This window comes from Theropithecus gelada, chromosome 4, assembly GCF_003255815.1.
Source record: "Theropithecus gelada isolate Dixy chromosome 4, Tgel_1.0, whole genome shotgun sequence".
Classification (NCBI taxonomy): domain Eukaryota; kingdom Metazoa; phylum Chordata; class Mammalia; order Primates; family Cercopithecidae; genus Theropithecus; species Theropithecus gelada.
In genome coordinates this window covers 14,527,533-14,539,996 of record NC_037671.1, presented here as the reverse complement: position 1 = coordinate 14,539,996, position 12,464 = coordinate 14,527,533, and the positions used below count along the sequence as shown (strand labels likewise).

The window sequence follows — 12,464 nt, the reverse complement described above, 5'->3', positions numbered from 1 at the left end:
CTGTATATATGCAGTTCAGAAATATCCATGGTTTCAGGCATCCACTGGGGGTTTTAGAATATATTGCCCTTGAATAAAGGGGACTACTACTAGTACTACTACTACTACCACACACACACACACACACACACACACACACACACAGAGAGAGAGAGAGACAGAGAGAAAGCCTTTTAACCTTCATTCCAGGTTGAATTCCCAGCCTCCCAATGCTTATTACCAATAAAAAGAAGGGAACACCTGCCCCCACATTGGCTGCTGACACTGGGAGAGACCAGCCTGAAGCAGCCCTCATCTTTTTCCCACGGAGCAATTATCCCTTTCCTAACACCAGCCAAGTTTTGCATTTATACTGGGGTTTACAGACCCTGCCCTTTTCTAAATAAAAATTCTTCTCTAAACTCTTAGCAACCAAATTTGGGTCAGAACACTAATATGGAAGCCAAAATAGTTAAAGAAAATAAAAGTAAAGCAAAAAAAAAAAATTAATTGTAGATTTTTTAAAAGTCTAGTTACCTAAAAAACTGTATATACAATATCGACTCTTGTTTTAGATTGGGGTTGGGAATTTAGAACATATTCAAAGAAAATCTATTTGAGAAAGAAAGGAAGCTGTTTATCTCTCTACTTTAGGAGCATATAACTGATACAGTTAAACAATTTAGGAATCTTGTGAAAAACGCACTTAAAGAAGTGATATATACAGAAAGAGAATTTTGGCAATAGTTATTAAGTGATAGATATGGGGTTTCGAGGGATTAATATGCTCGATATGGAATCCCCATACAAGTGTCTCCAAGGTAGAGGAAATAAATAGCAGGCTGAACTTGGTGGGAGTTCTAAAACTGGCTAGATGATAAATATGGATCACTAGCTTTTACAAAGGCAATGGCAACTTAAAATTTTAGAAAGCCTAATGTATTACATTTTCCAGTATATTTTATTTTCTGGACAAATTAGTTCCATTCATACATATTCAGGCTCGCTGATGCAAATACTTACCAGGGTACTCTTAAGTACAGGATGAATATCCCTTATCTGAAATGCTTGAGACCAGAAGGATTTCAGACTTCAGATTTCGGAATATTTTCATGCGATTTACTGATTCAGCATTCCTAACTTGAAAATCTGAAATCTGAAATGTTCTAGTATTTCCTTTGAGTGTCATGTTGGTGCTCAAAAAGTTTAGGGTTTTGGAGCATTTTGAATTTCAAAATTTCAGATTAGGAATGTTCAATCTGTACTGTAATATTTATTCTCTCTTGACCTGCCTGAGTTAACAAGCTATGTAGGAGAACAAGGAAAGGCAGAGAACAAATGGCCAGGAAACTCTGGTTCCAGTCCTGCCTCTGTCATTAAATAACTGATCTCAGCCATGTCACTTCACTGATGGAGTGATTATTTCAATATTTCTGAAATTAAGTCGTTCTGGCTGTAAAATGTTAAGATGTCTGTAGTTCTCATGATTACTTTTTAAGAATTTATTTTTGTTAAAGTGGTACATAAACAAGACTACTCTCTAGAGGTCAGTCTCCAAGATAAAAAGGTCAGTATATTTTCCCACTTCACCCATTGGGATAATACAAAAAGTGAAGAATCACATCACATCTCTTTGTCTGTACATGGGAAAAAAACACTAGTGACAGCATATTCTCCTTTCATTTGGTATTTAATTAACCAGAATGCCTATTAAGCAAATTTGTGCAAATCCTTCACACAGTTATTTCTTAAATCCAAGTAGCCCTGGTTCTACACTACGCTCCTTTCTCTTAGTTTCATTTCCAAGTTTATAATGATGATAAAAATGGCTTCTGACTTAACAGTATGTATTATCGTATTATGAAAACAGATAATGACTTTTTCATTTATTAGCTATCAGATCTAAGCAAGTTACTCTTTGCTTCAGTATCTGAACCTGTAAAATAAGAACAATAATCTCTCTCAGGATTGCTGAAAAGATTAAACAAAATACATGAAAACATTATACCCAGCACAGAAAACTACACTCAATAAGCATTTGCATGTTTTAAAGGTATGTATAAAAACGATTTACGGCCGGGCGCGATGGCTCACGCCTGTAATCCCAGCACTTTGGGAGGCTGAGGCGGGCGGATCATGAGGTCAGGAGATCGAGACCATCCTGGCAAAAACGGTGAAACCCCGTCTCTACTATAAATACAAAAAAATTAGCCAGGCATGGTGGCGGGCACCTGTAGTCCCAGCTTCTAGGGAGGCTGAGGCAGGAGAATGGCGTGAACCTGGGAGGCGGCAGAGCTTGCAGTGAGCAGAGATCGCGCCACTGCACTCCAGCCTGGGCCACAGAGCCAGACATCGTCTCAAAAAAAAAACCAAAAAAACAAAAACAAAAAAACAAACAAAAAAAACCGATTTATACGAGTTGCTTAACACTTCATTCCTCTTAAACAGCATATTCACTCCAAGAGATGCAGCTGAGCAACAATGCCATGTAGAATGTTTAAATCATACAACTGTTAAAATTTTTAAAATTCACCTCAATAAACACGTATTTATCATTTACTATGTGCCAGGTACTATAATGCTAGGGTATAAGAATTCAAAGGTGAGGCAATGGATGGACCCTCAAAAAGCTCACAGTCTAGAATCGATAAATACAAATTATAACGTAATTGAAAAACATAAAAAAGGTATGTACAAAGAGCAGAAGTAGCAAGATAAAGCAAGAAACTCATTTTGCTTGAAGAAAGTAAGGAGGAAGTAGCTGAAGTAGCATGGTAAAGAAGAAAGAGGAGTCTAGAGGCAAAGACTTGGGTCTAAAGCCCAGCTCAGTCATATACTGGCTATAAGATTTGGGACAATTTAATTTACCTCTCTGAGTTTCCTTTTAAATGTGCTTTGAAGAGTTACTCTGAAAATTAGAAATAATATATGTAAAGTGCCTAACACATACTGGTCATTCAACAAATGACAGATGTTTCAGAAGTTGTGTTTACTTGCCTCTTTTTAGTAGACTAAATTGTAAATGGCACTGTAGGCAGCATCTGTTAACTAATGATTAAGATACACATGGGATCACTAAGGTCACTAGCATGGAGAAAGCCACAATGAATCCCATCAGAATATTACCACTTACAGACTGCCACTGTTGAGATGTGGTTCCTAACATGTTGTACACTCAACCACTAGTGAAACATATTTCTAATATGTTTTTTCCTGCATTTTTACCCTGACGCCTAGAATTTTACATATTCAGACAATAGTTATTTCCTAGTAGAGGTTCCCATGTTCCTCGGTCCCACCGCAGTCCAAGTTTGGGATGTTCGGCATATCCTTTATGAAATGGCAAGGTCCAGTGAGCAACTGGCAAGTATTAAGATCATACTGAAAGACAACTGGAGCTAACCTTGGATGAATAACTACAATTATCAGCTTCATGGCTGACTTGTGGAACTGGAGGCAATTATAATCATTAGAATCTTACTTATTTAAAAATATTGTTGAAGCTGGCCAGGAGTTAAGTTACATTTACATTTACTCTATGGCTCCCAAAGCTAACGTTCTCTAAAAGCCCTTTGATGAGCTAAGCCAGTGACTAACATCTACAGGCATACCTTGTTTTATTGTACTTCACTTTATTTTGGCTTTTACAAATGGTGACTTTGAGGCTACCCTGTGTCAAGCAAGTCTATCAGTACCATTTTTCCAACAGCAGGTGCTCACTTGGTGTCACATTTTGATAATTCTCACAATATTTCAAATTTTATTATTGTATCTGTTATAGGGATCTGTGATAAGTGATCTTTGATGTTACTATTGTAATTGTCTGGGGGTGCGACAAACTGCGCCCATATAAGACAGGGAACTTACTCGATAAATCTTGTGTGTGTTCTCACTGCTCCACCAGCCAGCCATTCCCCAATCTCTCTCCCTCTTCTCAGGCTTCCCTATTCCCTGAGATACAGTATTGAAATCAGGCCAGCTAATAACCCTACATTGGCCTCTAAGTGTTCAAGTGAAAAAAAGAGTCAGATAGCTCACTTTAAATCAAATGCTAGAGATGATAAAGCTTAGTGAGGAAGGCTCGTTCAAACATAAGTTAGGCTAAAAGCTAGGCCTCTTGTACCAAACAGCCAAGTTGCAAATGCAAAGAAAAGTTCTTAAAGGAAATTAAAAGTGTTACACTAGTGAACACACAAATGATAAGAAAGCAAAACAGACTGCTCTCTGATATGAAGAAAGTTTGAGTGGTCTAAATAGAAGACGAAACCAGCTACAACACTCCCTTAAGCCAAAGCCTAATCCACAAAAAGGCCCCAACTCTCTTCAATTCCGTGAGGAAGCTGCAAAAGAAAGTTTGATACTAGCAGATGTCGGATCTTGAGATTTAACAAAAGACACCTCTATATCATAAAAGTGCCAGATGAAGCAGCAAATGCTGACGTAGAAGCACAAATTATCCAGATGATCTAGCTAACTGATGAAGGTGGCTACCCCAAACAACAGATATTCCATGTAGATGAAACAGTCTTATATCAGAAGAAGATGCCATTTAGGACTTGCATAGTTAGAGAGAAGTCAATGCCTGACTTCAAAGCTTCAAAGGACAGGCTGACTCTTCTTAGGAGCTAATGCAGCTGGTGACTTTATATTAAAGCCAACGCTCATTTACCATTCTCGCGCCCTTGAGAATTATGCTAAATCTACTCTGGCTGCACCCTATAAATGAAACAAAAAAGCCTGGATGACAGTACATCAGTTTATAGCACGGCCTACTGAATATGTGAAGCCCACTGTTGAAAACTGCTCAGAAAAAAAGATTCCTTTCATTCTAATGAGTATTTTCTTCACTGACAATGTACCTGGTCAACCAAGAGCTGTGATGGAGATGTCCAACTAGATCAATGTTGTTTTCATGCCTGCTAATACAACATCCATTCTGCAGACCATGGATCAAAGAGTGATTCTGACTTTCTAGTCTTACTATTTAAGAAACACACTGTGTAAGAAAGCTAAAACTGCCAGCGATAGTGATTCCTCCGATGGATCTGAGCAAAGGAAATTGAAAACCTTCTGGAAAGGAGTCACCATTCTACGTGCCATTAAGAACAATCGTGACTCATGAGAAGAGGTCCAAATATCAACTTTCATAGGAGTTGGAAAGCAATTAACTCCATTCCTCATGGATGACTTTGAGGGGATCAACACTTCAGTGGAGGAAGTAACCACAGGTGTAGTTGAAATAGCAAGATAACTAGAATTAGAAGTGGAGTCTGAAGATGTGACGGAATTGCTGCAATCTCATGATAAAGTTTGAATGGATGAGGAGTTGCTTCTTAGGGATGAGCAAAGAAAGTGGTTTCTTGAGATGGAATCTACTCTTGGTGAAGATTATGTGAACACCAGTGAAATGACAACAAAGGATTTAGACTATTACATAAACTCGGTGGATAAAGCCGCAGCAGGGTTTGAAAGGATTGACTCCAATTCTGAAAGTTCTACTGTGGGTAAAATGCTATCAAACAGCATCCCATGCTACAGAGAAATCTTTCATGAAAGGAAGAGTCTATTGCTCTTCCTTAGTGGCAAACTTCATTGTTTTAAGACACTGCTGTCATCCCAATCTCCAGCAATCATCACCTTGATCAGTCAGCAGTCATTAACACAAAGGCAAGACTCTCCACCAGGAAAAAGAAAACATCCTTGCTGAAGGCTCAGATGATCATTAGCATTTTTCAGCAATAAAATATTTTTAAATTAACGTCTGTACTTTCTTTTCAAACAATGCTATTGCACATTTAAAGACTACAGGTAAAATGTAACTTTTACATGCACTAGGAAAACAAAAAATTCATTTGACTCACTTTATTGCAATATTTGCTTTCTTGCAGTGTTCTGGAACTAAACCTGCAATATTTCCAAGGTATGCCTGCACGAATATATGTTAAGTCCCTACTTTTCATTTGACTTCAACAAAAATTGGTACAGTTCAAATACCAAACAGTGGATAAACGCAAGAAAAATCAGAAGTAAGATAAAGCAGTCTACTTCTAAATTCAATTGAATCATGAGATGGTCTTTATGTCCATTTAGTTTTCCAGAATTATAACAATATGCTCCTTACCGGCAATCAACACGTACAGTCAGTCTGTTTCAAGTTAAATAACCACAGCTTAAAAGTGAGGATAGCATCAAGCAATCCAGAATCTACTTTAACTGTATAGTTTCTATTCAAAGAAACCAGTGTCCTTCAAGTTGTCTTTTGTGGTATATAATTCCATAAAATTTTCTTCTATGAATGTATTCTATACCATGCCAGACTTTATATCTGTTATATATATGAACACATGTTATATCTGTAAAATACTCATAACACTCTTAACCAGTTTGACAAAATGCATTTTGAAATACTAACGTTCTATTGAAATTAACTGCCTTACACATTTTCAAGAATTAAATCCTGAGTATGTTTTTAAGAATTTTTTTTCTCTGAAAAGCAGGCACTGAGGAGTCACCAAATCGCAACTGAATCTCTTTCTCGTAAATTCTACTTTAGAGAATAATTTTTAAATTCGGAACTCAAAGTATAACGTAAGCATTTCCACACAACAAAACCAGAAGTTTCTTCATAAAGCAAATCTACAGACTGAATAAAAATATTGTGTGTATTATCACCCACTTTTACAAGCAGAAATTGATGTTGTAAGGCCAATTCCTGACAGCCTTAATAAATGAACGGAAATACACAAAATTATCAAAAGTCTCAGAAGCAGCAGCTGGAGGCCTGAGGGAAAGAGACAGACAGACAAAAGGAAATGGGAGGAGAAGGAGATATATGAAGCTAACATGCTTAGACTGCACTAGACCTTAGCTCAGCCCCGATCCACTGTAATTTGCTCAGTTATCTACATCGCCCACAAAAATTAGCGGTTGAAAAGCAAATCGACCATTGTGGGCAGTGATTTTAGGTCCTACATTCGGCTTGAGACTTGCCAGAAAGAAAAAGAGCTAAATCAGAAAAAGATGTAAATAGCAAGAAGCGATGTGTGTGGAAGGGGGAGGGGAAGAGGGTAATGGAATAAAAGCGAACTGCGCTCAAGTCTCAGCACTAAAGCTACTCCGCGCTTACTCCAGAGGCCGGGCCGCCGCCGGGAGCTCTCCCCGTGCAGGGCAGGAGCGGGGGTCGCGGATGCTCACCCCGCGACTCAGGGAAGGGGGTGGCGGGCGCCGGCGCCCCCAGGACACGCGCGGAGTGGCTCCAAATAACACCTTCCTCGCCGTGACCTGGAGCTCCGAGCGGGGCGCGCACGGGGGTGGGGCGGCGAGGAGCGTGTCCCCTCCCCGGGAGGGAGAAGACAGGAGAGGGGAGGACCGCATCCCCGTCACCAGCCCAGGCGCGTCAATTACCCGTGAGGTTCCTCAGCACCGTCCCGTGGGCCCAGAGGCTCAGGACCTGCTGCACCGACAGGTTGATCATGGAGTGGTCGCCCCCCTCCGCCTTCATCTTCCCCGAGGGGCGCCCGCCGCCCTCTCCTCGGGTGCCGGGCGGCGGCGGCGGCGGCTGCGAGGCTTGGGGGGCGGCGGCGGGTGCGCGGCTCCTCCAGGCCGCCGCCGCCGGTGGAGGCTGCGGGACGCCGGGCCGGGCGCTGCTGCTGCTGCAGCCGGAGGGCCTCCGTGGGGCGGCCGCTCAGCGAGTCTCCCAGGCAGCCCCCTCCCCGCCGGGGAGACATTGAGGACGGCGGACGGAGGAGGGAGGGGAGGGGGCCGGGCGCCGTCCCCGCGCGGCCCCCGAGCGAGGACTCGGGGCGGAGGAGGCCGCCGCCGCGCCCTCTCAGGGGCAGCGCCGCGCCGCGGGGGCCGGACACGCGAGGAGGCCGAGGTCACGCCGGGAGGCTGGTGCTGACGGGCAGCCGGCAGGTGCAGCCCCCGACAGGGCCCAGCTCATCGCCGCCGGAGGACGAAGAGACGCGGGACCGGCCGGAGGCTGCGGCAGCACCTGCCGCCCGCCTGCCCGCCCTCGGGTCGCCGACACTCGAGGAACCGCCCCCTCCACCCGCAGCCGGCGGCGGGCCGCTCGTGCGCGCGCGCGCGCGCCTCTCAGTGCCGGTCCCTCCTCCCCTACCCGCCCCGGAGCCGCTGCGCATGCTCACTCCCCCGCTCCCCGCGACCCGCCGCCCTCCGACAGCCGGTCGGCCCCAAAGCCCTCCTCCTCGTTCTCCCCTCGCGCTCCAGCTCGCGTGGCTGACAGCGCCGAGCGTCGGCCCGCAGTGGGGCGGAGGGAAGTGCGGTCTACGTCACTGGCGCCACCGCCGGGCCTTACTGCTGATTGGGCGCTCCAAGGGAACCGCCTCCACACCCCCCACCCCCGGACCCCGGGCGCGCGCCCTGGGAGACCTGGAGACCTGGAGCCCTCGCCCTGGCCCTGCTGGGTGCGCGCGGTGCGGGCGGTGTGGGCGGTGCGGGCGGTGCAGGAGCCCGCGCTGCAGGGGCAGCCCTGACCCAAGGTGGGGCTGCTGAACTCGGTGAGGTGGATGCTGTGACAGTTCACATTTTTGCCTTAAAATGTAATGCTTTTGGTAAAGATGCTTACGTGTAACTTTTTAAAAGGTATAAATATCTCAGCATTTAGATGTATTAATTTGCGGGTTTTTTTTTTCTGAGCCTGAATCGAATGACCTGGATAGGTCACTTACTTGCAGAATGCGTGTTAAAACCCCTAAAACACAAATAGACCCGCGTTATCATTCTGCTAATCCCTCTTCCCGCAGCAAGAACTTGGGCCTCCCAGGGTTCCAGGACCTGACATTACCTGTTTACTCCAGGCTCAGCAGGTGTCCTAATCTTTACGGTCATCGCCGGCTCTAGTCCCCCGCTTTTTTGGTGGTAATATTCTTTTATCTAAATTGTGCCTGTTATTTTTTTCCCTCGAATTTAAACTCGACCTCTCTCCCCATCATTTGCTGTCTTTCTTCATGTCCAGCGTTAGCCAGAGGAGCATCTAAAATCCTACTACAAGTTAAACTCCTCGAAATGTGAAACTTTAAAAAATAAAGATTTAAGTTTTAGCAATAACACAAATATGCAGTAGCCAGCCCCTCCCCCCACCTTTTTTCAACCCTTCTGCCATCTGGATAAAGAAAAATTTACAAAGAGAAGTGAAGAAATACCTGCTATAGCTAAATCATCAAATATATTTGACAAAGCACTGAAGGGTTGAATTACCTGTCAAATGGTGCTCTTGGTGGTCACTTTAAAATAATATTTACCTACACACATTTATTTATTTATTTGTATTTTCTTTTTGATGTCACAACATAAGAGAAATTTTTGCACCATTAATAGGAATTGAGCCAAAACTCATAATGTAGAATTTATCTTCCTCCTAGAATTTAGACTTAATTAGATCTATTAAGATTACAGAATATCAAACCTAAAAGAGGCTTTAACATTTTTTATAGTTTTATTTTACAGATAGGGAAACGGATTCTGTGAATTAAGTGACTTGACAGAGATGACAGCACTTCAGAGCCCAGTTTCTGAATTCCTGGTCTACTATTATTTCTAGCAACCCATTATCTTTCTTAACCCACTATTAACTCCCTCACTTTAAGATTCTCGATGGGGAAGTGCAGGTTACCTAATAATATTCTTAAGGGACTTGGCATTACATAATTACTGATGTTAGGGAATGTGACCACATTCAGTGAAGGGTTCACAGCAAACTCCCTGAGCAGGAACTCATTAAACTCTCATATCAGAAACCTTTAGTTAGTTTAAGTTCTTCGGATTGCACACTGTTATTTAAAACACAGTAGCATGCAGTGAAAATATTCAGAACTTGGGACAGTGCCTGGCACATGTACCACAAATATTTGTTGAATGAATCACTGAGTGATCTTCATAGAAAATTAAGCATTGTTCCTGTTCCGAATAAATATTTTTTACAGAATCCAAGTGTTCATGTCAGGAAATGAGAAAAACACAGCAATGAAGCCTCAAGTCAGTAATGTTCTTTGCTACCCAACAACTTCTCCCCTGCTGTTCAGTTCAATTTAATTGGCGTCTATATTTTTTTGGCATCTACGATCTGTAATGTTCTGTGCAAGGTGTTATCTGTAAGATTTGAAGATAAGGTCTCTACTCTCTAGGCTATTTAACTCAGGTTTGCGTTGATAAAGGTAATGATCTTGGATAAAGGTAAAGAATCTTAAAGTTGGAAGCTTATATCCTTAAGAGAATTAGACATTTTCCCAACAGCCAGAGTTATGAAACCCAAAACTGAGTTAATACAAATGAAAGTTATGGAATTTATTTCCTACAGACTTTTGATACTGAATAATACGCCAATTCAGGAATGGTTTAGTCACGATCCTGTTGAAAATCAGGGAACACCCCAAGTGAATCCAAAAATTTCCTTTCAACTCTGTGCCCTTCAGCATGAAACAATTCACAAATGTAGTTCATAAACCAAAATTCCTGGTTTATTTCTCACACATAGGTGAGGGAACACACATTAGCCTTAGTCATTTTAAAAACTGTCCAGAGACAACCTAGAGGAAAGCTCTTAAAATCAATTAAAATATAAAATGATATTGATCCTTTGAGAAAAACATTTTCAGGTATCTTTTCAGCAGCACCCCACTCTACCCGTATTAGTCCATTTTCACGCTGCAGATAAAGAAATACCTAAGACTGGGCAATTTATAAAGATAGAGATTTAATTGGACTTACGGTTCCATGTGACTGACGAAGCCTCACAATCATGGCGGAAGGCAAGGAGGAGCAAGTCTCGTCTTACATGGATGGCAGCAGGCAAAGAGAGAATGAGGAAGATGCAAAAGTGGAAACCCCTGATAAAACCATAAAGAGTCAATATCATTCCTCCCCTGGCCCCTGCCAAACCTGATGTCCTCACATTTCAAAATCAATCATGCCTTCACAACAGTCCCCCAAGGTCTTAAGTCATTTCAGCATTAACTCAAAAGTCCACAGTCCAAATTCTCATCTGAACCAAGGCAAGTCCCTTCTGCCTATGAGCATGTAAAATCGAAAGCAAGTTAGTTACTTCCTACATACAATGGTGATACAGGCATTGGATAAATACAGCCATTCAGAATGGGAGACATTGGCCAAAACAAAGGGGCTACAGGCCCCGTGCAAGTCCAAAATCTAGATTGATTCAGCCTGATTCAGCTCAGTCCAGCTCCACGGGTCTTCTTATTTCATACCTGAGGCTGAGGAAGATGTCACGCTCTGAGTATGTGCCATTCTCATGGTATAGGGCTGGAACCAGGACTATAATGGGACACTGGCCTTGCCTGCAAGTCTTGATAACAGACTCTGAAACACTCTGTTATCAAGATAAATAATATACTAATGTAATATTTTTAAAAATAAAAATTCATGCAAAAATCCATGATTAATGAAATACCAAAATTGTAAATAAACATAGAATCTGACCCTGCACTTGCAAGACCTTGTCTCACTCATCTCATCCTTATCACAGCTCTGGCATGAAAAAGAGGGGCAGGGCTAAACTACACAGGTGCACTTAAAGTTCATGGTTAGATATGGGGTCCATGTCACATGTCCACATTCCCTTGTTTGAAGCAAATTGCATAGTTAAGCCCCTAAGTGAATGGGATAAAAAAGTATATTCTGCCTACAGAGAAGGATGGAAAGAATGAATGGGAAGGGGCAACAAATGATAGTGAACAAATAATGCAGTCTAACACAGGCTGAGTGAGGTAAAGTCTTCTACAAATAATATATTTCAGCCTATATTTCTGTGTACTTTTTGTAGTTTGCGCTTTATGAATTTTGATTCTATGTGTTTTAATGAACACATATGTATGTAAGATTTATGATTTTGTTTTTTTAAATTAAAAATATATTAATTTCCATTATAAAATGCTTTTAAACTTTAGGTGAATCTTGTCTGATGTTAACGTCCTGAGTCCTGCTTTCTGTTTGTATTTGCCTGGCATGTATTTTTCCATTCTTTTTCAACTTTGGAATAATTTTGTTTTAGGAGTTTGACATCGTAATCCAATATGAAATTTCTAATTTAATAGAACTTCTAGATAATTTCGAGTCATTGATATGATAAATATGTGGTATTACTTGTATCATAGTTATATTATTTTTTCTATTTTTGTTGCTTCTTTTAAAAAGGTATTTCATGGGTATGGTTTGTGTTTCCTTTGTTTATGTGTTCCTATAATTTGAAAGGATTGATTTGGTTTTTATATTTTATAGTAATCTCTGTCACCATAACCAATACACACTTTGTCCTCTGTTTAGAATGTATCTAGTGACCATTCACTCTCAGCAATCCTAAAATCATATGACTCCACTTCCTTATAATCTGCTCTTCCTCCCCTTCTCCATCAGATTATAATACAGTATATATTTTTTTCTATTTCTTACTTCTACAGCTAACCTACCTAAGTTTTAATCCTGATTTTATTGCTTTACCAGGAATAAAT

At 41.6% G+C, this 12,464-nt stretch overlaps 1 protein-coding gene across 1 annotated transcript in view; it reads right to left on the bottom strand.

Annotated features, from left to right (window-relative positions):
• TMEM170B (transmembrane protein 170B) overlaps positions 1-7,525 on the bottom strand; it is a 43,569-nt gene extending 36,044 nt beyond the window's left edge. Inside the window, exon 1 of the mRNA XM_025383267.1 lies at positions 7,384-7,525. Coding sequence (XP_025239052.1) covers positions 7,384-7,480 — 97 coding nt within the window. The 5' untranslated portion in view covers positions 7,481-7,525. The remainder of the gene's footprint in view (positions 1-7,383) is intronic.
• Between the last annotated feature and the right edge of the window lie 4,939 nt (positions 7,526-12,464).